The 25,346-nt window shown below is 63.3% G+C and overlaps 2 protein-coding genes across 2 annotated transcripts; one reads left to right on the top strand and one right to left on the bottom strand.

The window, feature by feature from the left end:
- Positions 1-6,898: 6,898 nt before the first annotated feature.
- GPR37L1 (G protein-coupled receptor 37 like 1) lies at positions 6,899-10,671 on the top strand (the record flags this gene model as incomplete). Its single annotated transcript, XM_082778581.1, has 2 exons — positions 6,899-7,485; positions 9,856-10,671. The coding sequence occupies exons 1-2, from the start codon at positions 6,916-6,918 to the stop codon at positions 10,669-10,671; spliced, it is 1,386 nt and encodes a 461-aa protein (XP_082634707.1). The 5' UTR covers positions 6,899-6,915.
- A 2,821-nt stretch (positions 10,672-13,492) lies between these two features.
- ARL8A (ARF like GTPase 8A) lies at positions 13,493-25,097 on the bottom strand. Its single transcript, XM_082778405.1, has 7 exons — positions 24,758-25,097; positions 18,396-18,476; positions 17,804-17,877; positions 16,224-16,317; positions 15,281-15,348; positions 14,576-14,646; positions 13,493-14,455 (listed from the first exon to the last, which is right to left on the bottom strand). The coding sequence occupies exons 1-7, from the start codon at positions 24,878-24,880 to the stop codon at positions 14,406-14,408; spliced, it is 561 nt and encodes a 186-aa protein (XP_082634531.1). The 5' UTR covers positions 24,881-25,097; the 3' UTR covers positions 13,493-14,405.
- Positions 25,098-25,346: the final 249 nt, after the last annotated feature.

Raw genomic sequence — 25,346 nt, 5'->3', positions numbered from 1 at the left:
GGGGCTGAGTCACGAGAGAGCGAGGTGCCGGGGGGTTTCTCCATCCAGGAGGGAGGCTTTGCCTTCCCCTCACCTGTAGCATCCAGCATCCTCTGAGTTGCTGCTCAGCACCACGTCCCTGGGGAACAGGGCTTTTGGGGTGAGAGCTTGGGGGTTTTCCATCCCGAGCCAGGTCTGGAGGCACCTCCAAGCACACGGTGCCGATCCTGTGCGTCTCCGGCACCTCGGAGGGGTCCTGCGCACCCCAACACCTGCATGTGGCCACACAGCACCAGCACAGCCCCAGAACAGTGCTGCCCACAGGCACCAATCCTGTGGGACAGATGATGTCTGTGTCCCCCACCCTGAGCTCCTGCCCCCCAGGACGATCCTCTCCCCACTTCTTTGGTGCCAGCGATGAGAACGGGACCAGCTCCAGGGGACACCCGTGGCACCTGAGGTCTAGCAGTGCCCCTGCCCCATCCAGCAACGTCTCCTCTGGGTCCGTCAGGGCCGGGAGGGGGGTTTCTGGCTTATTCCCACCCTGATTCACCTATGGGCTGCCCTGGGGACTCAGCCATGCCCCTGTGGCCAGGACATCTCCAGGTGGAGGACAGGTTCCCGAGGCCACTGCGCTGAGCTGGTGGCCTGGGAGGTGGCGGCACAGAGAGCCCCCCAGCACCAGGGGGGACTTGGAGAAGGGGAGGGCTTCTTGGGCAGAGGGTCCCCAGCCCCGGCCCTCATTTGCATGCGCACAGAGCAGGGAATTTCCCCATTTTTTTCCGTCAGCAAGCAGCCGAACTTTCTGCAGGGTGACCTTCGTCCCCACCCAGGGTGGGGCGACCGCGGCAGCTGCCAAATGTCACCGCAGTGCTCTGCTCCCTGCCGGCACTCTGGGGACAAATCCCCCTGCCTGGGGCTCGGCAGGGCCGTGGGCAGCCCAGGGCATGGCCAGGACCCTCCCCAGCACCCTCACAGCACTGGTTTGGTGCAGGGCGAGCAGGCAGCCCCCCCCCCAGCCCTGCGTGTCCCCAGGGTCCCCCAACTGGCAGCACCCCGCAGGCAGGGGCGCACGGTGGTGCTGGCTCTGCGGGGCCTGGTGGCAGCCACCAGCGAGGACGGGCAGCTCTGGGGATGCTCAGCACCTCGCAGCATCAGGCCCCCAGCGCCGTGGTGAGGAGCCACCCGGTTTGAAGGGAAATGGGGGGCAACCAGGAGAGGCTTCTCAGGAGATTGAGCTTTGATTTGGGGTGTGGGCTCCGAATGGCAGCGTGGAGACCTGTGTGCCCCCCACACGCTGCTCACTGCCAGGTCCCCCCGGGTGCACCACGGCCCCTCACACAGCTCCAGGTCCATCTGTGCCCAGCGCTGGGCATGGCCCCGTTCTGCAGGGACAGTGCCAGGCCCCCCCTGCCAGCCCCGTGGCACTCAGGCACCAAACCACGGTGTTCCCGGTACGCACACACCATGGGATCAACGAATTCTTTCGGGTGGAAAAGTTCAGGATCACCAAACCCCACCACCAACCTGACCTACCGAGTCCCATCACTAACCCACATCCCTCGGTGCCGCGTCCACGTCTCCTAAATACCTCCAGGGACGGGGACTCCAGCACCTCCCTGTCAGCCCGTTCCGATGCCCAACCACCCTCTGCGTGAAGAAATTCTGCCCCGTATCCAAGCTACCCCTCCCCTGGCACCACTTCAGGCTGTTTCCCCATATCCTATCACTTGTCGCTCACTTTTGCTCCCCGACCTTGGCCGGTTCGAGCAGGGCACGGGAGGCACCCGACGCACAGCACCGAGGGCTGCTCAGCTCCCGTCCTCCTGCGGGGGGGTGATTTTCCACCCGGGCTTCCCAGCACTGGGGTTGCAATCGCTGGGCACCCTCGCTGCCTCTCCCTCTGCCAACACCGATGGCTCCGTCCCCTCGTCCCTTTGGGAGCCCCACGGCCCCGGCTGAGCCCTGCGCCCCGTGGGGTTTTAGCCCCCATGATGCAGAAGGAGCCAGGACTTCAGCAGTGATGTCCCCGAGGATTTAGGAGGGGATGCTGTGATAGTTGCCCGAATCCCAGCTCTGTGCAGCTCGGAAGCCCCCAGCTGCAGCGTGGCACAGCCTGAGCAGGGGACGCAGCAGCTCGGGAGCCCGAGGTTTTACCCAAAGTAGGGAAAACGAGGGGTCACCAGAAGAGTCAGAGGCACCGAGCTGAAGCAAACGGAGAGACCAGGTACCACCTTTCCCCCAAAAAAATGAAGGTAGAGGGTTTGAAGATGGCCTATTTTCTGCAAGGACCTCGGTTTTGCTGCCAGTTGCAGCTGTGCACTTGTGAGCCCTCCTGCCTGCGGAGGGGATCGCAGGGCGAGGAGCCCGGTGGGCTCGGACAAAGGGGCCGAGCTCGGCGCCTCCCCGAGCAGCCTCTCACTGCTTCCAGGACATGGCTCGTTTTATTGCCCTGGCAAATATTGTCTTTTCCCTAAGCTGAACTCGCCTTGAGCTTTCAGTTCCTCCCCCTGGACACAAAGCGACCGCCCCGCTGCCAACAGAGAGGCCGATAAAACACCTCCTGGTGCAGGCAGCACGGCCCCAGCCCCACAGACAGCCCCGCAGCCCCCAGGCAGCCCCGGCAGCTCCTGCTCAAAGAAATGCCCCTCATCCTCCTGGTTTCCCCACTGCGGAGCCAGGCTGAGCCCTCACATCGTGCTTTAATGCAGCTCCTGGTGGGAATGCTGCCCGCGGGGAGGAGGAGGAGAGATGGAGGCCCCATGGGTTTGCTCTGCACGAGCTCCTGGGGAGGAGCTGGGGGAGCTGTGGGCAGCTCGTGGAAGCTTTCCACGGCTCCTGAGCAGCTGGAGAAGCTGCTCCAACATCGCTGCTTCACCCCCCAAAATCACCCAGTTTCTGGGCTGAGCCACCAGTGTGCAGAGTGGGCACCACCAGGACCCCAATGGGAACGCCAAGCATCCCGCAGCGAGGTGGGCTCAGCACATGTGGGGTTAATCCGGACACACAGAGCGGGGTCTCGGCCACCAGCAGTGAGACCGGAGGGAACGGGGGCCGTAGTGGTGCTGGTGCCCACCGCAGGGCGTCCTCGCCCGTGCCCACCTCCAGCAGCCCCACACCCACAGCCCCACATCCACGCTCAGCGGCTGCGCCCGCCCCAGCCCCGTTTGTGTTTGCCGTGTCCCTTCCCTGCCCTCTGCTCACTTTCCTGAGAAGCAAGCACATCACCGTGAGGGCACAGGGCAGACGTGCCCAACCCCCTGCTGCTGCTTTGCTCCCGTGGAGGCTGGAGGTGCAAACACCAGGGAGCCCTTTGCCTCCCCTCGGGAAGTGTTTGGGTCTCGCCTGCCCCGGGCACCCCAGCAAGAGGGGACGTGTGAGGTGCCACCAGGCGGGTGGGTGGCACCAGGTGGGTCACCGTGCTCCTGGTGAGAGCAGAGCACGAGGTGGATGGCTTCGGGGTGTCCCAGAGGCTTTGGGGAGGCTGCTCGCAGTGACATGGCTCGGCACGGTGGTGTGGCCCCTGGTGGCCAAGCAGCAGGCACATGGCCACATGAAGGAGACCCCCAGGGTCTGATGCACGCCACAAGGAGCTCGTCCCTGCTGCTAATCTCTCTGCAAACAGCTCAGCATCGCTGGTGCTGTCACCTCCCAGAGGATGAGCTCCTGGCTGTGTGCACAGACAGCACCATCTCCATGGATGGGCACCCACCCGGCTCCCCGTCAGTGCACCTGTGGGCACATCTCTGCCAGATTTTCTATTCCAGCCTCTTCTGTCTCAGCCGTGCGTGGACACGGTGGTTGGGAGGTGAAGCTGAGAGGCTTCGTGACTGCCCTTGGCTGTGACAAAGAGCTCTTGTCAGAAAGCAGCAGCTTCAGAAAGCCCCAGCGATCCCCGGATGGGGAGGACGTTTGGTGTGGCTCTGAAACTCTTCATTCTTTGCCCCTTTTCTATCAGATAACTCTGGATTTGTTCCCGTGGGGTGCTGTCCCCATGGACCCGGAGTGGGGACCTGCAATTCTTAGGTTGGACGCAGCATCTGGAAGAGGGGATTTGGGAAGAAACCTCTCCTGGGTCACACTTGGGAGCTCTGCCTGATGCAGCTCCTCCCCGGAGACGTCTGCAGGACGCAGGCACACACCCATCTCCCGAGAAACAGCCTCAGCCTGTCTGTGAATCTGGGCTGGGGGAGATAAAATGTGGTTCCCAAACAGCGTCTGGGGCTGCTGTCTGGCCCCCGGTTTGGGGGCAGCCAGGACCCTCTGTTGGGGCAGCTCCTGGACGAGGGGCGAGGAGCTCGGGGCGGCGGCTCGTGCAGCTCGCCGGGGTCACCGCCGTGGCACCCGGGTGTCACCTTGCCCCAGTGAACTCTGCTGTTGTCTTCAGGCAGTTCCCTGACACACCTGGCCGTTGTGCAACAGCAATGAAATGAAACTAAAAATAGCTCCCTCTCCTTCCAGAAAAAACAGCGGGCTGAGGGTGCCAGCCGCCTGCACCCTGCCAGCAGCCGAGGAGCGCACCGAGGGCTCCCTCCTCCGAGCTGGTGCGGGCACTGGGGAAGGCTCTGCTCCTCCTCCTCCTCTTCCTCCTCCTTTTTCTCCTCCCTCTCCTCCTCCTCCACCACCACACCAGGGAGCAGCTCCCCATCTCCTACCTAATTACAGCCCAAGTTGCCATGCCCTGGCTGCGCTCGCATCCCCACACCCGAGCCCAGCGCCGTGCCCCTCTGCGCTCGTTTTCAGCTTGCCCAGCTCACACGTTGTAGGGGTTTGTTCCCTGCTAATGAGAACATTTGGTTCATTTGAGATATGGTTTACTGGGCTCAGGCGAGAGCAGTCACAACCCCTGGGGCTGCTCTCCCGATCCTTCCCAGGCCCCCCCCCAGCTACAGCCACCTGCAGCCCGATCCTTCATGACCCTCGGGCATCACCGAGATCCAGCAGAGCTGTTCTTCCCCTTCTGCAGGTGGAATCTTGAAGAATCAGACCAGAAATCACTTCAAGGGGAGCACTGGACCAGAAATCCCCTTGAGGTTCCTGACCCTGTGCACCCCCTGCTCCCAGGACAGACCTCAGCCATTTCCACCGCCTGCCCCTGCAGAGCCCAGCAGGATCCAAAGGATGCTCCCAAAACACAGTGCTCCCAGGAGACCAGGAGCAGCACCTGGGGGTGGGAGAAGCCTTGTAAGAGAGGCAAGAAGCCAGGCACAGCCCCAGGCTGCTGGTGAGCCCAGAATTTGGGGGCTGCTGCTACCTGGCAGCATCACAGGCAGTGGGGAGAGCCCACAGGGGAGGAAGGAAGAGCTTGCACTGTGCCAAATGATGGGGGAGCAGAGTCTCCTCCTGCCTCCCCTGGAGGGCTGGGGGGCTGGGGGGGTCTCTGCCACCAGCTGAGGTGACCAAGCACCAAGGGCCGGCTGCCCACGATGTGATTTTGAGCACAGCAGGAGCATCCCACAGCTGAAACCCACCTCGTCGGCACATGTCCTGCTTCCTGCCAGCTGCCGTCACCCTCTGGGCTCCAACACCTCCCCACGCAGAAAAGGGACAGACCTGAGCCCCCCAGATCTGGGGTAACCCCACTACCTCCAGCCTGGTTTGCATCCCCGTGGGCTGCCTCTGTGCCACCGGGCTTGTTCCCAGCCGGACCTCTGGGGTCCTGCAGTCACGGGGAGGAGGTGACAGTGCAAGGGGAGAGAAGAGACAGGAGCCCCTCGCCATCCACCACCTGGGGGAAATAGCACAGGGCAGCCTCCCCAGGAAGCTTTTGCAGCCAGGCTGCCGAGGGTTTGTGCTTCCCCGTGTGCCGCGGGGACGCCTGCGCCACGAGGATGGAGGAGGAAGGGCGAGCGCTCCCACTGCTGGCTGGGGAACTGCTTCGAAATTAACTCAGGCGTGGTTTACAAGGCACAAATTGCAGCAGAGAACTTGTGAGTTAGGAACCTGGTGAATTAAAGTGATGAATTCCTGAATTCACCTGCTAGGCTAGGCAGTGCGAAGGGGATGGAGCCCCCGCTTGGTGTTTTTTTTTTTCTTTTCGCTGCTGGAGCTCATAAAATAAAGATTAATTTACAAAATGTGTTGTCCTGTAAATTTGAGAGATCCAAATGGAGCTCATAAAATAAAGTTGAACTTACAAAATTTGTTGTCCTGTAAATCAGAGAGAGCCAAATGGCCCGTGACAGGACAGGTGATGGGAAAGGGAAGAGGGGACTACAGGGGATCGGGGACCCTCAGTCCTGTCCAAATCCCTGTCCCAGGGGAAAATCAGCAGGGGAAGCAGCAATAAATCTTGGGAGAGCAGGGCCAGCAGATCTGACAGCCCAGAGCAGCAAGGAGCTGTGCCGGAGGGCAGCTTGTCCTTCCTTGCACCCACATCCCACTCCTGCCCCAGGAGCTGGCCAAGTGGCCCGGCTGCTTGAGGACGTCCTGGGTGCAGGCTGCGAGTGGCGGGGAAGGGGACGGGGGACACGCAGTGCCTGTGTCGGGGGGCTGGCAGGTGGGAAGTGCTGAGCTCTGAGCTCTCCCCGGCGCTCAGCCCTCGGCATCCTCAGCCTGGGCTGCTCTGGGGAGCACCGTGGGGATTTGGGGTGCCTTGGGGACGTGCCGGGCTGCCCGGCCCAGGCTCTGGCGTGGTTTCGCAGCGCTTGGCAGCCTCCCCGGGAGCGGGTGGGTGACCAGCAGAGGGCCTGGCTCTGCCTCTCCCCAGCAGCTTTTATTCTGCCCAGAGCTCTCCGGAGAGCCCAGAGCAGCGGCCGGAGCTGGACAGAGCGGGTGCTCCTCCGGACGCCTCCCTCGCTCCCCGCAGCCCCGGGGTTGCTGCGCTCGGGGCTGCCGCATCTCCCGCCACCTCTTCGTGCAGCGGGTGCCTTGGGGACCATGCCTTCGCCGCCCTCACCCGTCCTCCTGCTGCTGGCACTGCTGGGGACCACGGCGATGCGAGGCACGGCCGGGCAGCCTGGGGGTAGGACGCTGCCCCGCATGGCCCCGGAGGTGCGGCTGCGCCGGGGCACGGTGGAGGACTCGAAATCGGTGCAGCAATACGTGCCGGGGGTGCGCGTGGAGTTCCCCCGGCCCATCAACTCCGCCAGCCTGCACCCCACCAAGGCCCTGGTGCCCTCCAGCACCGACCCCGCGGAGCAGCAGCGAGGGGTCCCCACGGACGGGCAGGGGGTCGAGCCCCGAGCCAACCTCACCACGGTGTCCGACAGGAGGCTGCAAATCCAGAACCCGCTGTACCCGGTGACGGAGAGCTCGTACAGCGCCTACGCCGTCATGTTCCTGTCCCTCATCGTCTTCGCCGTGGGCATCATCGGGAACCTCTCCGTGATGTGCATCGTGTGGCACAACTACTACATGAAGAGCGCCTGGAACTCCATCCTGGCCAGCCTGGCCTTCTGGGACTTCCTCATCCTCTTCTTCTGCCTGCCCGTGGTCATCTTCAACGAGATCACCAAGAAGAGGCTGCTGGGGGACATCTCATGCCGCATCGTGCCCTTCATGGAGGTAAGGGGCTGCGCGGGGCCCTCCGGGGGCTCCTCTCTGCCCCCTCGTTTTGGGGTCTGGCATGGGGCTCCACAAGGAGCCGAGGGACGTTCCCCATGTTTTCCCTCCTGCTGCCTCTGCCCTGGGCTCTGCAGCCAGCATCGGTGCCCCCAGGACTGAGGGCCCATGAAAACCTCCTTTGTCCAGCCTTCTGTCCGTGGGATCCGTCCATCTGTCTGTCCCCGTCCCAGCCCAACACCCCCAGCGCTGGCTGTGGGGGCTGCTGGGGGGGAACCGAGGGCAGGGGGCTGCAGGTGGGGCACTGGGGAGCGGTGCTGGGGCAGGATTAGGGTCGGGAACCTGAGATTTTTACTTATCCCCGCTGCCCCCCTCCATGCCCACACCCGTCAGACAGCCAAAAAATGGCCCCAAGATGTGTGCTCAAAGAACCCCAGCACCATTTAGGTAAGAAAAGACCCCTAAATTGTAAAGCAGAACCATCAGCCTGACCCTGCCAAGTCCACCACTAAACCACGTCCCCAAGCACCAGGCCCACCCGATGGCACACATCCCATCACACCCCCTCCCCAAAATCCCCCTGAGCTGTCCCGCTTCTCCCCTGGGGGCTGGGACCCGCAGGGTTCCTGGATGCCACTGCAGGGGGGTGCTGCAGGGGTAGGGTGGCACCTGGTGCTGCTGCTGGGTCCTTTGGGTGCAGGCCTGGGCGATGGTGCCCACTGCCGTGTGCCAGCTGCCAGGCACGGCCCTAAATTGGCCCTAAATCTGCCCTGGCAGTGACAATGTGGTGGAAACACGGGGCAGCCCCATCCCTCTCCTCCACTTCAGGCTTCCCATGTCACGGTCATGCAGACAGAGGACTCGGAGAGGGGCAGGAATATGGAGAAGGAAGGGGGCAATCCCCAAACCCGTCCCCTTCTTGAGGAGGGTCTGCTGTGGCCTGAACCCCAGGAGCTCCCTGGCCGTGTCCGTGGGGGGGTTTCTCCTGGTGGTGGCACCTCTGGGTGCAGTGACCCAGCAGCACCAGGGTGCCCTGGGGACAGCGGGGTCCCCCCAGGAGGGCTGCTGAGACATGGGGGCTGCTGACAGCACAGCCCCAGGGAGGCACGGTCCCAGAAGGGTGCAAACATCTCAGGCTGCAGGATGGCCCCATTAGGAGCAAATCTGCTGGGTCGCAGGGGAAGGGTGCTGTGCTGAGCCCGAGCTGTGCAGTGGGGCACCAGGAGGGAGAGGAGAGGCTGCGGGACAGCACAGGGTGGACGAGAGGCAGTGGCACCGTGGTGGGACACAGCGCCCGTGCTGGATGCTCGGGGTGGCTCTGGGTATGGGGCAGAGGTGCTGGGACTCAAGAAGCAGCCCTGGGTGGTGGGGCTGGGGTCAGGGAGGCAATTCTGGGCTGGGGGCATGATGCTGAGTCGGGGGAGATGCTGCTGAGCGTAGCTGGACGGAGACGCTGGGTGTTGGGCACGAGCGGCTGTGCTCTGCAACGCTCATGAGGCCGAGCCAGGGCCACAGCAAAAGGCTGGGCGGGGATGGCTGACCTGGTTTGGGGTCGGGGTGCCGGCCCTGTTTCTTGCCAAACCTATTGGGGGGTGGCTTCGTGAGGCCAGGAACGGCCGCGGGGCCGGGGGGCACCAGCATGTGACTGCGCCGTGCTCCTGGGGCTTGGCGCCGAGCGATGCTGCGGCCCCGGGGCCGGGACGATGAATGCTGATTGTGACCCTCAGCGCCTTGCCAGCCCTTTCTCTGCCTCCTCAGGCCTCTTCCCCTTGGCAGACGGGGATGTTTTTCCTGCCATTTTCAATGCAGCGGAAATTGCCCCGAGCTGGTTTGTGACAAGGGCAGCTCCGGCTCCTTTGGGCTGCCGGGGCAGCAGGAGGCAGGGCAGGGACGAAGCAGTTGGAGGGCCCTGGGAAGGCTCTGCTGGGGGTGACGTTCCCTGCTTTTCCTCCCCTAAACCCATTCAGAAAGGAGGAAGAGCCTGAGGGACAGTCCTGCCATCCCCAGCCTGGCTGGATGGACGGACAGCCATCCACCGAGGCTGTTCCCTGCTGCAGGACGGGGAGCGGGGCAGGAACGGGACATAAAAGGGACATTTTCATCCCGTGCCCTTCCAGCAGGGACAGACAGGTCAAAAAGGGACATTTTCATCCCGTGCCCTCTCAGGAGTCACAGGAAAGCAACCCCAAACCTGGGTTGCAGCCACAGGCCGTGCCCTCCGTAAAACCAAGGAGGACGGCTTGAGGGCTGCAGGCTTGGATATTTGGGGGTTGCCACTGAGGTGATAAAACCAAACCCCCTGAGGTGATAAAAAACAACACCCTGAGGTGTCCCTGTAGCGAAACCCTCTTCTCCTGCCTCTCCCCTTGCCAGGTGTCGTCGCTGGGAGTCACCACCTTCAGCCTCTGCGCCCTGGGCATCGACCGGTTCCACGCGGCCACCAGCCCGCAGGCCAGCGCCCGGCCCATCGAGCGCTGCCAGTCCATCATCGCCAAGCTGGCCGTCATCTGGGTGGGCTCCATGACGCTGTCGGTGCCGGAGATCCTCCTCTGGCAGCTGGCGCAGGACACGTCGCCCGTGTCGGGGGCGGTGTCGGAGTACTGCACCATGAGGCCTTCGGCCGCGCTGCCCGAGTCCGTCTACTCGCTGGTGCTCACCTACCAGAACGCGCGGATGTGGTGGTATTTCGGCTGCTATTTCTGCCTGCCCATCCTCTTCACCGTCAGCTGCCAGCTGGTGACCCGCCGGGTGGGCGGCGGTGAGAAGAAGAAGGCCGAGAGCCGAGGGACGAAGCACGGGCAGTGCGAGAGGCACCTCAACTGCACCATCATCGGGCTGGCCGTGGTCTACGGGCTCTGCGCCATCCCGGAGAACGTCTGCAACATCGTGGTGGCCTACATGTCCCCCGACGTGTCCAAGCAGACCTTGGACCTGCTCGGCCTCATCAACCAGTTCTTCCTCTTCTTCAAGTGCTCGGTGACGCCCGTCCTGCTCCTCTGCCTCTGCAGGCCCCTGGGCCAGGCCTTCATGGACTGCTGCTGCTGCTGCTGCGAGGGCTGCGGCCCCGACGCCGGCTCCAGCGAGGGCAGCGCCGACAGCAAGCTGAAAACGGAGATGTCCTCCTCCATCTTCTTCGACAAGCCCCGGGAGTCCCCTCCGCCCCTGCTGGCCCTGGGCACGCCGTGCTAAGCGCCGCCCGGGGGGCTGTAGAGATTTCGTTTCGCCACCTCCTCTCCCCCCAAACGAGACCAAACGTCGTCGTTTTAGTGTCTGGACGCAGAGCAAAGCAAGAAGCAGCAGCTCAGGGGCTGTGCCGGGGAAAAGGGGGGGGCTTCCGACCCCGTGTTGGGCTGGGGAGGGGGGTCCTGGCCTCGTGGCTACGTCGGGAGGACAGCAGCACCCCCCGTCCCCCACCCTCCAGTCCCCGCTGCCCGGCCGGGCTCAGGGGGTGCTGCTCCGGTGATGGAGCTGCGAAGGAAAGGTCCCCTCCGACGCCAAGGAGGGTTCGCAGAGGACTTTTAGCAAACGCACCCTGCCCTCGTCCTGCCCCATCCCCCCCAATTCCACTGTAGGGGAAGGTCCCAGCCACCAGGTCCCAGCGGGTCCCAGCAGCGCCCTGTAAGCTCAATAAACCAGTAAGCTAGAGCACATCGTGCCTGCACGTCCAGCAGCGCCTGGGGGGGGTCTGCGTGGCACCCTGCTCATCCCCCGGGCTGGGGGGCTCTGGGTGGGCACGGGCAGCTCGGGGGGGACACGGGGGACACACACAGGGGGCAGGAAAGCGGCCCCATTGGGGCAGGCAGCACCTAAAGGAGACAGGGGCAAGGCGCCCAGCTCCCCCATCCCAGTCCCTCTGGGGTGTTACTGAGCCCTATAAGCACTGGTCTCAGAGCTTTGAACTGGTCCCAGTAAAGCCCAGCGCTGAGCTTTCACCCCCCCCAACCCCACACATCCCCATGAGGAGGGGGGGGGGGAGCACAAAGCGCTCCCCAAACGCCGATTTCACACCACCGGCACCCCCAAACCCCACAGCCGCCCCCTCGCCCCGGGTTCCCGCTCCCTTTTTGGGGCCGCTGGGAGCACCCCGGAGGTGGGAGCGGGTCGGGGGCAGGCTGGCCGTGCTGGGAGCCCCCCCCCATCCCCGTACCGGGGGCTGTGAAAGCTCCTTGTGTGCGGCTGGCACCCGCCCCAGCCCGCGGGATGCCGGGGCGAGGGAGACGGGTTGCTACGGCCGGGTGAATGCGGGGGGCTCACTGCGGGCTTTGTGCGCCGCCGGCACCCACCGAGCTTGGCTTTCTCAGCCCCGTTACCAAGGAGACAAAAGGCCCAGTTTTCTTCCCAAAGCATAAAATCGGGTTTTTCTTTTCCACCGCCAAAGCCCACCCCCCCCCTTCCACACACACACACACACTCCCCGGGGCCGGTGTTGGCGGTGCTGTGGGGCCGCGGTGGGTTTGGGGGAGAAGAGATGGGGAGAAGAGGAGGGTCCCAGCTCGGGGTGCAGGCATAAAAAATGGGGTGCGGGTGGATGGCAGGCTGGCTGGGGGGGGCAAACAGGGTCTGGGTTGGGGTCCAGCCCCGCGGGGGCGGCGGGAGGCAGGGAGAGGTGGCCGCTCTCATGCGCTCGCTCCGTGCCGCTCCGTCCTGAGCCCTGGCCAAGGGCGAACAATGGGCGGCTTGTTGCTGCTGGGTGCGTGGGGAGGAGGGAGCCAGGCTGGGGGCAGGGAAGGAGCAAAGTGGGGGGGGGCTGCGGGTGATGCACGGCCCCAGTGCCAGGCTGGACCCCAGCCCCGCTTCGGACCCTGCGTCCAGGTACCCCGGGCGGGGGGCTCAGGAGCACCAAGCGCAGCCCTGGGTGCAATGGGACGGCCCCGAGGGGTGCAGGGCAGGGGTGCCCCCCAGCAGCACCGGCCAAAAGTCCTGGGGAGGAGCTGGCACAGGTAAAAGGGGCAGGGAGATGGGGCAGGAGCCCCCCAGCAACCCCGCACCAAAACCAGCATCACCATCCCACAAGATCCCGCACCAAAACCAGCGTCACCATCCCGGGGCGGGTGTGGGTGAGGGTCTGGCAGCAGCGATGGTCACAGCCGGAGGTTTCTGAGTCCCTCTGCACGTCCAGGAGAAGAAAATGAAGCAGTGGGGGCCATCAGCCGGGTTCCAGCACCGGGTGCTGCACGGGCACGGCCCCCAGGGCGGAGGGGTGGCAGCGGCGGAGAGCAAGCAAGGACTGCAACCACCCCCAGCAACGCAAAATTGTTAATTTATTATCATTAGGAGGCAAAAAAATTGTACAGTTACAAGAATCATTTCCCGACAGAGGTCAAGTCTGAGCCAAAATATCTCTTAAAAAAAAAAAAAAAGTAATAATAATAATAATAAGGGGGCGGGGGGAGGAACGACGACACTTTACAATTCATTAAATTAAAAAAAAAAAAAAAGGAAACCTCTCTTTGTGCAATTCTGCAAAAACGAGAACAGAAGAGGACCCCCCCCCGGCCTCGCCGCCCCCCCTGGAGCTGCGCGGGGGCTGTGGGAGCCCCCACCCCAGGCCACCCCCACCCTGTCCCCCCCAGCCTGGGGCTGGGGACAGGCCGGTGCCTCCCCGCTGTGCCACCCCACCACGCGCCCCCCCTGCTGCTGCCAGCATCCCCCCTTGTCCCCCCCCATCCAACAATATCCCACCCCCCCAAACTGGCCCAGAGCAAGCTGGCCCGGCCCCAAGGCTGCACAGAGACCCCACAACTCAGCAGTGGGCACAAAAACCCTCCCTGTACCCCCCCCCCAGATCTCTTCTTCCCCCCTGACCCTGCCAACCCCAGGCCCCCCCCAGGCTGGGGAACAGCCGGGGCTGGTGCAGGAGGGGGGCACATCCCAGGACACCCCCTCACTGCAGGTGACACTGGGGAAGGAGTCATCATCCCAGGGCAAAGTGACTCCGTGTGTGTCCCCCCATGATGTCCTTGGCCAAGGCCAGCAGCCCCTGAGCCCCCCGACCCCCCAAAAAAAAGCCCTTTGGAGCGTGTGGGGCCGCCCCAGCCTCCCTGGGACATGGGGACGAGGTGGCTCCGGGGACAGCTGGGGCAGAAAGGGGACGGGGGCCAGCCCCTGCTCCCCGCTGGGGGGCTGCTGGGCTCCCCCTGGTGTCAGCACCAGCCCCCGGCGGGGGCAGGATCAGGCCCCGAGCTGGGGGGGGGACACGGGGATGGGGGGGTGAGGTGCCGAGGGCAGCGAGGAGAGACCGGGGCAGGGGGAGGCAACGGGGTCGTGGGGGGTCCCTGGCCTGACCCCAGCCTCACAAGGGGGCAAGGAGCCTTTGGGGAGATGGCATTGCCCCCCCAAAAAAAACCTTGCCCGTGGGAGGTGGAGTTTTTTGGGGGGGGCAGGGCAGGCGGGCTCCCCACACCCCCAGGATGCTGCACCCCTGGGGGGGTTGGGGGGGAGGAAGCCTCTGGGGACCTGCCCGGCTCCTTCCTGGGGGCTGCTTTCTGCCACCCCCCTCACCTTCCTCCTGCCACCACCCTCATCCTCCTCCCGCTGCTGACCCTCAGCCGGCCTCGGGGTGTGTGGGGGGGGCCCGCAGCCTTCCTACAGCTCCCGGGGCCCAGTTTAGTAACAGCGCTAGCTCTTAAATTAAAAAATTAAAATATATATACATATATATATATACTGTATACACAGACAACAACAGAACAGTGCCAAAACGGGAGGAAGAGACAGAGAGAGGAGAGGAGGGCAGAGTCGGACATGTTCTTTACAATAAAAACAAGGGCTCCGCCTCAAGGCGAGCGGAGTTTGGGGTCCCCTAAAAATACCCATCTAGAGAGAGAGCTGGAGGGACAGAGCAGGAGAAGGAAGGGGGGAGAGGGGGGGACATGGGCTTGTACAATGGCATCTTCCCGACCCGAGCTGCAGCCTGCGGGATCTCAGCTTCTCCTGGACTTCGAGTGCTGGATAAGCCACTGTAGGGTGATGTCTGCGAAGGGAAGGAGTGGTTACAGCCTCTCCCTCCCCCTGTCCTGGACGTGGGGCACGGCCTGGGTGCGCTGCAGCACCCCTGCTCCCCCCCGTGGCACCCCGAGGTGCCGGCACTCACCGATGTTGTCCTTTTCTTTGCAGGAGATGGAGTAGCAGCAGATCTCTCGGTCCTGGATGGCGGAGAGGTTCCTGGGGGAGAGGGCGAGTTCAGGAGGGCTGCACCCATGGGAGCCTCCCCAGAGTCCCCGGGGAGCCTTTTAAGGGCTTCCCTTGGAGCCAGGCTCTGAGAAGGGGCACCCCGGCCAGGGCAACGTCACCCCAAACCCCTGGGGGGCTCCGGGCAGGGTAGGTGAGGACGCTGGCGCATGGCTCCTGGTGGCTGCTGGGCGGCTTTGTGCTCAGCGCCCTGCAGGGGCTACGTGAGGGGCAGGGGGAACCTGGCCCCAGGGACAGCCTGGCCAAGAAACCACACAGCTTCCCTCAGAGCATCCCAAAACACCGCTGGGAGATGGAGCAGCAAGGACTTGGGACTGCGCGGGGTGCCCACAGGACAGGGGTGGTGCAGAGGTGCCCAGAGCCACGCTGCGGGGTCCCTGGGGTGGCGAGAGGCCTCGGGGCTGGAGCGGGAGGGCAGCAGGGAAGGGGCAGGACCCTGCGGGACCCCACACCATCACCGAGCCCGAGCACCAAGCCCTGAACGTGGCCAGGCCCCCGCGCCCCCCTGTGGCACAGGGAGCCCAGGCGCCCGGCCCCGCTCCCGCAGCTGGGGTCTGGGGACAAGACGTGTCCCTGCTGGGGACAGAGCAGCCACCAGCACACTCACATCTTCTCGATGAGCTCCTTCTCATCCAAGGCACCGGGGAGGTCTCGCTTGTTCCCCAGGACTAGGACCTGCAGAGGGGGAGAGGGGACACGTCAAGATCCTGGTCGGCAGGTAAAGGATTTGCTGCCGGCACCCAGGACCAGCCCTGGGCGCTTCTCCGGGGGGCACCTGGGTAGAGAAAACCCCCTCAGCAGGCAACGGGAAGGCAGAGCCCTTCAATTAACAGCCTAAATGAGCTCACGTGGAGCATCTCCTGGGTACTTTCCATTCCCAGTCAGAGGCTGGCCCCTCCCTGGAGGGCACCCGATTCCCCAGTGCCACGCAGGACCCTGCCAGGAGCATTTACCTCAGAGCAAAAACCACCAGTGGAAGTGGACGGGCTAAAACCACCGTTATCAGGACCCGCCCAGTAAAGGCAGAGCTGTTTGCACCAGCCTCGGACCTCCTTCCTCATGGCCCTTCAATTCCCCAGGGGAATTCGGGTTTCTGCGAGCAGCGCTGCACCCCCAAGCTTACCTTACACTTGGAGTAGATTTGTTCTCAAAGAAAAAAAAAAATAAAAGCACCCAGAAGTGCTGCAAATGCAGCATTATGTCAGAAGCTTAAATCAGCTGGCAGCCAACCCCTGGGATGCTCTGTGAGGTCCTGGATCAGCTCCTCCCAAGGGATGCCCGCTCGGGATGCTCTCTTGGTGTCCCACCCCGGCACGCTTGGCGTACCCAGCGCCCACCCCAAACGTCCCAGCCCTCAGCTGCACTCCTGGGCGAGGAGCCCCCCCTAAACCAGGTGTGGATTCCTGCAGGAGGACAACCTCAGCCAGAAGGGGTTTATTTTGGCCTTTTCTAAACCTCCCTCCGAGCTGTGAACGAGATCTGCAGCCCGGCCCTGGGCTAGGATGCATGGATCCCCCCCCGCAGGGCGCCCTGCCCAGGCAGCAGCTCACCGGGATGCCCTGGAGCTGCGGCTTGTCCAGCAGGTTGTGAAGCTCATTTTTGGAGGCCTCGATCTTCTCCTGGTCGGCGGCATCCACCATGTACCTGCACGGGAAGGACACGCTGAGCACAAACACCCACCGACGTAGCGGTGCCTGCTCCCCGTGCCAAAATGAGCCGGGGTGCCCAGAGAAGGGGCTGGGGAAGGCAGCAGCCAGCAGGGCTTGCTCTGGGTAAACGAGGGGAGATTCAGCGAAGGAATCGAGCTCTTAGGGGTTTACACCCATCCTGCAAAGCATGGAAGTGAAGCCAAAAGAAAGGAGAGGAACTGACGGACGCAGGCTTTATTTTACAGATCAAGAAGCTGAGAGAGAAGTGAGAAACACCACCAAGATCCTCAGGCCTTGCAGGGTTCATTAAAAATAGGAAAAGAGGCTTCAGCTGCTTTGTAAGGCGTACGACACGCGCTGCTGTGCTGAGAGGATGGGGAATGGCAAACTGGGGGGGCTGAAGGCAGGAGAAAAGGGACGTGACAAAGCCTGAGGAATGGAAAGGAATGGAAAGCCCAGGGCTTTGTCATTCTTAGCTCACCATTGACAAAAAAAAAAAAAAAAAGTGGCAAGGAAATGTCCCAGCCTGGTGACCACCAGCAAGAGCAGGAGCTGCTGGGGTCCCCCAGGGGGTGCTCGGCACAGGAGGCTCCCAGTCCCACTGGGAAGCCCCCCAGCAGGAGGCTCAGCAGGGAGCTGGGCAGTGCCAGCCTGCACGTGGATGTGCTTGTTTCATGGCCCCATCGGTCCTGTGTGGGTTTCCCGTGCAGGACAGGACCCCACAGCACCCTCGCATGCCAAGAACCCAGCCCAAGCACCACGCAAGAGCTGCAAAAACGCCCCCGGGCTGCAACCCAGGAGCGAGCTGAGGGCTCTGCCACGTGCAGAGCTCGTTTTTAGGACACCCCCATCCCTCCCCGCTCACCAGCCCTGCAGTTCAGAGGGGCCGTGCAGGAAAGCTGCCCTCCCCAAATCCCAGGGCACGGTCAGTTGGTGAAGAACACCAAAATCTGATTTTCTACCTGGGTTTAAACACCGCCAACCTCATCTCCCAGGGAAATATTTATCCTTAGGAGCACGCAGCCAGCTTCCTATGCGTGTCTTGCCAGACTCATCCCCACCCCAGCCTCTGGGACAGATCTTGCTGCAGAATTTGCCAGCAGGGGACACGCAGAGACACTGGGAGGCTGCTGACAGGCAGCAGCGAGTGTTGTGGGCTCCTCTGGGCACAAAGTTCACCCAGCAGCACACAAACACTGAGCTGGGGCCGTGCTGCTGCCCGTTACCCTCTTGGAAAGGGCCACGCCACGCAGGGACCTTTGCTCAGCAACCCCCTGAGGACAAGGGGAAAGGGGAAAGGCAGGGAACCGAGCTGGGCTGAGGGATGCCGAGCACAAGGGAAGGGTCCCCCTGGCTGTGATGCTGCAGGAACTCGAGGTCCTTTTGCTGCCTGTGCCTTGGGCAGGGTGATGGGGACAAAGGGACGGTCCCCCCCCAGCTGGCCGAGCTCTGCTTTGGCGCGCAGGCTCGCGGATACTCACACGATGGCACTGACTCCACGGCAGTACCGCTCCCACATGCTGCGAAAGCGGGGCTGGCCGCCGATGTCCCAGAGCTGTGACGGGGAGAAGAAAGAGGTGGCATCACCCGCTGCCCTGCCAACATGCCCCAAAACAGCCCCAGCCCTTCCAGACCCAAGCGGGAGGCTCCAGGTTTGATAAAGACAGAAGAAATCCCCACGGGGAGGTGGAGAGCGACTCAAACCGGGTGCAACGAGCCTCCGGTCGCGTGGAGAGCACCCCTGGCCGAAGCTTGGGGTCTCTTCCCCGTGCCCACCGCCCCGGGAGCCCAGAGGGTGCATTTGGCAGCTCAGAGCACTCGGCTTTGCTCTCAGAAGTGCTGCAGAGATGCCCACCAAGCTTCAGACTGAGCTGCAGCAGCAGACACCCTGCCCACAGCCACCTCCTCCTGCAGCCACCTCCTCCTGCGTCTCCTCCGGAGGGTATCTGCACACCCCAAGGGGCAAATCCCCCGAATTGCAGCCCCCTTCAGCCCCCAGCAGAGTCCATAAACCTGCCTTTGCCCCTCTCCCATCCCAAAATTGCGCCTCCGAGTTTCTTTCCTGTGCCCCACCTTGATGGTGACGTTGCCCTTGGTGATCTTCCTCATGTTGAAGCCCACGGTCGGGATCATGTCCTCATTGAACTGGCCGGACTGCAAGGCAAAGCAGATCGTGTCAGGAGGCTCAGAAACCCCCCCAGCCTGCCCCGAGCAGCTCAGCGGGACCACAGGTGACAGCCTGGCTCCTGATGTCCCCAAACCCTCCGCCAGGTCCCTCCTAAAGGGAACAAAACCAGAGCAGAGGGGATGGAGGTGGCACAGGGACACGCTGCCGCTGGCTGCCCCGCACCAGCTCTGGCCCTTGGAGCCCTCCAAGGTTTTTTTCGGGCATACACTGAGGTCCCGCTCACAAAATCCTCATAAAATCAGGATGAAACCCTGAGACCTTCAGCTCAAAGGGGAGCAGACAACATGCTCAGCCCTGTGGGAGGCCACCCGGCCCCACCAGGGACGTGCAAATCCTGCAGGAGGCACCAGGGACAGCACAGCTCCCCCCGGCCACCCTTCGCTGGCTCTAAATCCATTCCCCTAGGGCTCCTGGTGGGGATTTATTTAATTCCCACAGCCCTCAGAAAGGGAAATCCGTGCCATTTTCTGCTAAGCACAGTGTAGTGCCTGGGGGGCGACCTGCATGCCCAGACCCACGTTGTCAGCAAGTCCTCGGGACGCTCCTGCCCCCCTCCAGCACCCCGCAGCACGCGCTGCTTCTGCTTCTCCTTTCCTTCCTGCCTTCTGGCAGCAAATAGCAGCAGCCAGGAGGTCGCTGCGAGCGCTCCCAAACCACCCCGGGGACCAGCAGCTGGGTTAGGAGCCGGGGGAGAGGACAGGAATTCCTCCAGCACGGGCTGACAGCGGGGATGGCGCTCGTGTACCCGAATTCGACCCAAAATGTGGCTTCAGCAGGCAGGTTTTGGGGTGTCGCCGGGCTTGGACTGGAAAATAGGATCGCGAGGGAGCTCCTGGGAGCTGCAGGGTCCCACAGGGATGGGGCCGACTCCAACCTTCCCCACAAAGGCCGGGCTGGGAAGGTGACACGGCACGGTGCAGGTCCCCGCGCTGTCCTGGCACCCGTGGGTGCCCCCCTGGCACCTGCAGGGCTGTGATAAGGCCACTGGGTGCATCTTGTCCCCAGGTTTGGGGTCACAGCACCCGTGCTGACCCCCCCCCAGATGCATCAACCACTCATGAGGACAGGAAGCAGCACCAGGAGGGATTCCCTCAGCGGGCACACAAATCCTGCCAGAAAAGGTCAATTTTGGGGCTACACCACGGGGACCAGGTCTCTCCACAAGCTGGTGCAACCCTGCAGTACAGCAGCCCTCTCCGACCCTTCCTACCGGCCCCAAATTCGACCATGCCAGCTCAGGAGTAGCACAGTAGCAGATTTTTGGCCCCCCCAAAAGCCCAGCTGAGCATCCTGAGGCACAGAGCCAAAGGAAATCCCCCCCGGGCGGCGAGGCCAGGCCAGCTCAGGCAGATTTCTGAGCCGTTTCTCAGCTCCCACGCCACCACTTCACAAAAGCCAAACAGCTTGGGCTGGCCGAGGGGCTGTGGTACCCTCCCCAGGGACCTGGGGAGCAAAAAATGCCCTGGGGACACATCCGTGGGTGGCCACCAGGCTGGCCAGGGAGCCCAGGAGATGCCAGCAGAGCCCAGGCTCAGCCCCAGGCACGCCGGTGCTCTCCAGGACAGACTCATCCTCCTCCCTGCAATGCAGCTGTGTGGATTTTTTTCTTTCCTTCTTTTTTTTTTTTTTATGATACTTAAGATAAAGAAGGTGGTAAAACAGAAGCTCCGGTTCTTTCAGGAAAACGAGGCTGCTCGGATGGAAGAGAAAACCCTTGGGCTGCTTTTGCTTCTTCGGCACCACACCACAGCCCCAAAACCCCCTGAAACCAGCCCGAACCACGGCATGGACCTGGCACAGCCGCAGGACAGGGACACCCAGCAGCCCCCCTCCAAGCCCTGGGGCTTTCTGAGGTTGCTCCGTGCCCCTCCATCGTCAAAGGGAAGCTGCAGGGGATCCCCTAGATAAGCAGGACAGGGGTGGTTATTGAGCTCTGGGGTAAAAAGTCACCCAGGGGAGAGTGGAGAGGCTGCGTACGGGAACAAAGGTGGCAGCAGTAGGGTAAGGGAATAAAAAGGGTCTGGTGTGAGTAAAGTCTGCTGCTCAGCACCCACCTGGCCGTGCCCTGTCCCTGCTTCGTGTCCTGAGGTATCACTCGCTGTGCTCCTGGGGGAAGGACTTTGTGCCCCGGGGGCCCAGCACCAGCAGCTGGGCTCCAAACCCCCAGGCAGGAGGCTGCCGGAGGGACCAGGAGGTGCCGGGAGCCTGCTGGAGCCACCGTGGGCTCCGAGGGTCCTCTGAGAGACTGGAAACACGGCCCCAAGCCCATCGATCCCGAAGGATAAATCCCCACAGCACAGCAGGAGAGGAGCAGGGCCGGGCTGCAAAGCCTCCCCGGGCTCGTGCCTTCCATTTCCTTGAAATTCTGGGGCGCGTCGCCTGCCCCCAGAGGAAAAACTGAATTTTTAACAACCCCCCTGACTTTCTCCGAGGCAGTGAGGTGGAGACCAGGGTAAATATTGAAGCAGCGCCCGCAGAAACCGTTCTGCCTGCTGGAAGCTGCTGCTCCCGAGCAGCCGAGTCAATTAGTGGAGCAAACGCGCGTAATGGCGATAATTAAAAAGCCGGAGCGACGAAGCCCAGAGCTAGGCCGGTGCTGACACATTCACCACGTTTAGAGGAACTGAGGGCTGCGTTTATTTTTTGCATTGAAAGGGGAAAAAAAAAATAAAACCAGAACATGGCAAATGGGGAACCCGGCGGCGGGCGCAGGCTGTGAAAGCTGAGGGGGGAGACGGGGACGTGGCAAAAATCCTCCGGTAAGGCTGGAGCAGGGGGATTTACACCACCAGGGCAGGGGAACCCCAGTGGGCTGCTCCTGACCAGGCAGGGAAATAAAGCCCCCAGCAGGCTCCCCACTGCTGGTGGTGCTCAGCTCTTCCACCTGGATCCAGCTCCGTGGGGTTTGGAGGGCAGAGCTGCAGCCCAGGCTGCTCCTAACTTCACACCCCGCAGATGTTCACCTTCTGCTGGGGCTTCCTTTCAAGTCTGAGCTCTTAAATTTCAAAAATAAACAAATAAATAAAAGAAGAATTGCAGCACACCTTAAGGAGCCGCATCCAGACCTCGGGTTGTGCCGAGGGGTAACTCGAGGACCTCACCTGGGCTGCTCCCCCCTCAGCATCCTCACTGCCCTCGCTGCCCAGGGGGCTTCAGCTGTGCGGGTTGGGGTGGGCACGGGGTGGATGCGCACCCCAGGGCACCCACGCCCACCCGTGGGCTGGATCCTGCAGCATTGAGGCTGGCTCACGGCCCTGCCACGCTCTGCTCCTCGGGGCAAGCCGCTGTGGGTTCCTGCTGGGCGGAACGGAGCCGGTGCCCAGCAGAAAGGGGAGCGCAGGGTGCCCGGTCCTGCTGCTGCCTGCCCCCCGACCCTCTCCGGGTAGATTAAAGCTGTTGAAGCCCTGCTCTGTGCCATTTCGCTGGCGTCCTGCTGCCCGTTTTCCTCGGCTCACGCTGCACGAGCTCGCAGCAGCAAGGCTCCTTCTCCTCCGGGAACGCGGAGAAATTCGCCCCCCAACCCCACCTCCTCCTGGGTGAGGAGCTCGGGTGCAGGAGGAGCAGCAGGGAAGGGACGCAGGGCGCAGCACCACCAGAGAGGTGGTCACAGCCCCGAGCTCCTGCAGCCTGCTTCTGGCTGGGAGAGAGTTAATTTCCTTCCCAGCAGCCGGCCCGGTGCCGCGCCGAGGGTTTAGGACGGGAATAACGTTGGTGGCACCCCAAATGCGGGCACCGCTTCCTTCCCTGCTGCTCCCAGCGGGGCTGTGCCGCGCCGTGCCCGGCGGGGAAAAAGGGGAGGGAAAGCAGGGGGGGGGCACGTTCAGAGCGATGGCGTTTGTCTTCCCCACAAAGCACCACGCGCGACGAGCTCCTGGAAATGGCTGAACAGCTGCCTGCCGGCGCCGAGCACCGAGCGGGGTCCTCCTCTCGCTCGGCTTCTCCTCCACCCGGGGCATTGCTTTCATCTCGCCCCGTTTCTCCTCGATTTTCACCTTTCCCATCCTCTCCCCGTGCCGCTGGGGGAGGTGGGAGCTGAGCTGCCCGGGGGGGAAAGCACAGCAGAGAGGTTCCTCGGTGCGTGCGCAACGCTGGATCACACGGAGCTGTCTTTTTTTCTGAGCACATCCCACAGCGAAAGGCTCCTGACTGCGGCACCGAGGGGATCCCAAAATTCTTGACCCTCCTTTGTGCCCCACACTCCCCCGGGGAAGGGGCAGCTGAAAGCTCCTGGTTAAAGCCGAGGTGAAAGCCAAGAGCGGAGGCATTTTACAGCCTTTCAGCCCCTGGAGCTTCACCTCCCTACAGCCAGGGAAAGAAAAAAGGAGCCTGGGAAGGAAACAGCACCCAGGCCACCCAGGAAAAGTCCCCGTGCTCCACCCGATGTGGCTGTCCCCAGACTTCCAGCAACCTGGATTCAGTTTTTGGGTGAAGAACAGCGGCCACGAGCCCTGCACGGTGAGGACACAAAGCCTCCTCCTCCCGGGGCAGCTCCGGCCCCGAGGCCAGGACGGCTCCGCAGCCCGGGGAACCTCACCCAGACCCCGGGCACTTCTCTGTGCCGAAATCTGACGCTTTTCCAGAGCTCAGTTTGGTTCAATTTTTTCACCCAGAAGCCTGAATCACGGCTACTTCCCCTCCGAGCACTTCTGCTCCACCACCTTCAGGGCAGGCGGGATGGTTCAGGCGCTTCTCACGTGGATCCTGTCGGGCTGGGAGTTTTTGGGGTTGTTTTTTTTTTTTTTTTCCAGCTGCCTCCACCGAGTCCACGCTGCCGGGGCGTTACCTCAAAGGTCACCGCTTATTTTTTTTTTTAAGTCTGCGTCTGCCACAAAATCTGAACTTTCCAGATAACTTCCCACAGGGGTAGACGTGTGGCAGGGGCTGAGCACCTCGCTTGGTGATCGGAGCCAAACCGAGCACGAGGGTGCCGCAACCCCTCGCGGAGCTCCCAGCTCCCCAAACGTCCCCAAAAATGAAACCAAGCCCAGGCGCTGGAGCTCATCCCACCCCATCAGACCACAGAACAAACCACGGCGGGGACGAGGCGGCCCCCTAAAGGACTGGTTCTTAGGGTCAGCATCCCAGGGCCACACAGCCCCCCGCCACCCGAGGCTGGTGCGGGTTTGCTTGGAGAAGGAGCCCAGGACCCGAGCCCTGAGCGCTCCCAAAAAAGAAGCAACCAGCAGGGACAGGGCAGGGACCAGGACACCCAGGCCCCTGGGGCTCGAAGTGCATCGCTGCGCTCGTGGGCATCGCCCCTGGGCCTCCAGGCTCCTCAGGAAGGACATTTTCCATCCCGGCCGTGCCCAGCACCGACAGAAACCCTCCCCCGGCGCACAGCTGCAGCGCGACCAAGCTCCCAAATCCTCTGCAGAACCCTGCTGTGGAGCCGAGGGACAACCCACAAAGAAAAAGGGTCAGGGCCGGGAACTGGGACAGCCCCGGAGACGTGTGCCGGGTCTGCCTCCCCCAGCGAGCCCCCCGAGACCCCAAAACGCCTCCTGAGAGCCCAAAAAACGGCGTTGGCACCGTCCCTTCGGGGTGCGCCGCGGGCAGGGCAGGCGCGCTTGGAGAGGGCGATTTTGGGGAGGGTGGCGATAACGCAGTGGGGCCCCAAAAATTTGGGGGTGAGGGGGCTTCGTGGGGACCCCCCGAGAACAAAGCTGGCCCTGGGGGGGGGGCGCAGAGCCCCCCGGCTGTGGGGCTCGGTGCCATGGGGCGCGGAGATGTCCCCAGCGTGGGGACGCACCAGGGCAGCTCCAGCCAGGTGGCACGGCCCGGCTGGGGCTCCTCGGTGTCGCAGCGGGAAGATATTAAAAAATAATAATAATAATAACGGAAATAATGGGGAAAAAAAAGGAAAAAAGGCCGGGTTTGGTGCTAAGGGGGGAGGCTGCGGAGCGGCACCCTGCAGGACGAGGCCGTGGTGGCGGCGAGGCCTGGGGCTGGCTGGGGGCACCCGTGACAAAGCACGGGCTGGGGATGGGAAGGGACCGGGACCGGGACTGGCACCGGGACCGGGACCAGGACCAGAACCGGGACCGGGACCGGGAGAGGAGCCCCGGGCGGTCCCGGGGGCACCCAGCGCTGGCAGGGCCCAGCCGGGCCCGGGCTCCTCGGGGCCGCCCCTTCCCGGTCCCGGTGGCCCCGGGGCACGGCTCGGAGCCGGCCCGGGGCTGTCCCGGGATAAGGGGGGGGTACGGGGAGGGTACCGGGGGGGGGTACGGGGGGGGGTCCCGGTGCTCACCGCGATGACGTTGACGAAGGTGGTCTTGCCCGAGTACTGCAGCCCCACCAGGGTGAGCTCCATCTCCTCCTTCCAGAACAGGGCCCGGAACCAGTCCAGGAGCTTGTTGAAGAGGGCCAGCATGCTGCCGGGCCCTACCGGGACCAACCGGGACCAACCGGGATAAACCGGGCTGGGCTGAACCGGGTTGAACCGGGCTGAACCGATCCGGGCCGGGCTGAACCGATCCGGGCCGAACGGGACCGATCGGGGCCGAACGGGTCCGCTCCGCGCCGTGCCGGGCCCGGCCGCGCCGCCCCGGTATTGTCCCCGCGCCCCGCCGCCGCCCGCAGCCCGCCGGGTGGGGCCCGCACCGCGCAGCGCCGGCAACGGCGCCCCCTGGCGGAGCGGAGGACAAAGGGCGGGGAGGGGCGGGGAGGGGCTGCAGAGGGGTGAGGGGGGTGAGGGGGGTCCGGGGGTCGCATCCTGCACCGGCAATATTCATCCTGCACCTTGCATTACCGGGACTCAGCACCCAGCACCCAGCACCTTTTATTACCGGGACTCAGCACCCGGTGTCCTGCACCACCGGGAGCCAGCAGCACCCGCA

The sequence above is a fragment of the Aythya marila genome, assembly GCF_965140915.1.
Source record: "Aythya marila genome assembly, chromosome: 24".
NCBI classification, from domain to species: Eukaryota; Metazoa; Chordata; class Aves; order Anseriformes; family Anatidae; genus Aythya; species Aythya marila.
This window is presented reverse-complemented; position numbering and strand designations above follow the sequence as displayed.

What these genes read in the sequence shown, in the direction of transcription:
- ARL8A (XM_082778405.1), bottom strand. Translation starts at nt 24,880, where the DNA reads ATGCTGGCCCTCTTCAACAAGCTCCTGGACTGGTTCCGGGCCCTGTTC. An exon ending in CCTTCGTCAACGTCATCGCG is followed by an intron (nt 18,477 to 24,757) that starts GTGAGCACCGGG and finishes TTTGCCTTGCAG; the next exon opens with TCCGGCCAGTTCAATGAGGA. An exon ending in CAAAGAAAAGGACAACATCG is followed by an intron (nt 14,456 to 14,575) that starts GTGAGTGCCGGC and finishes TTCCCTTCGCAG; the next exon opens with ACATCACCCTACAGTGGCTT.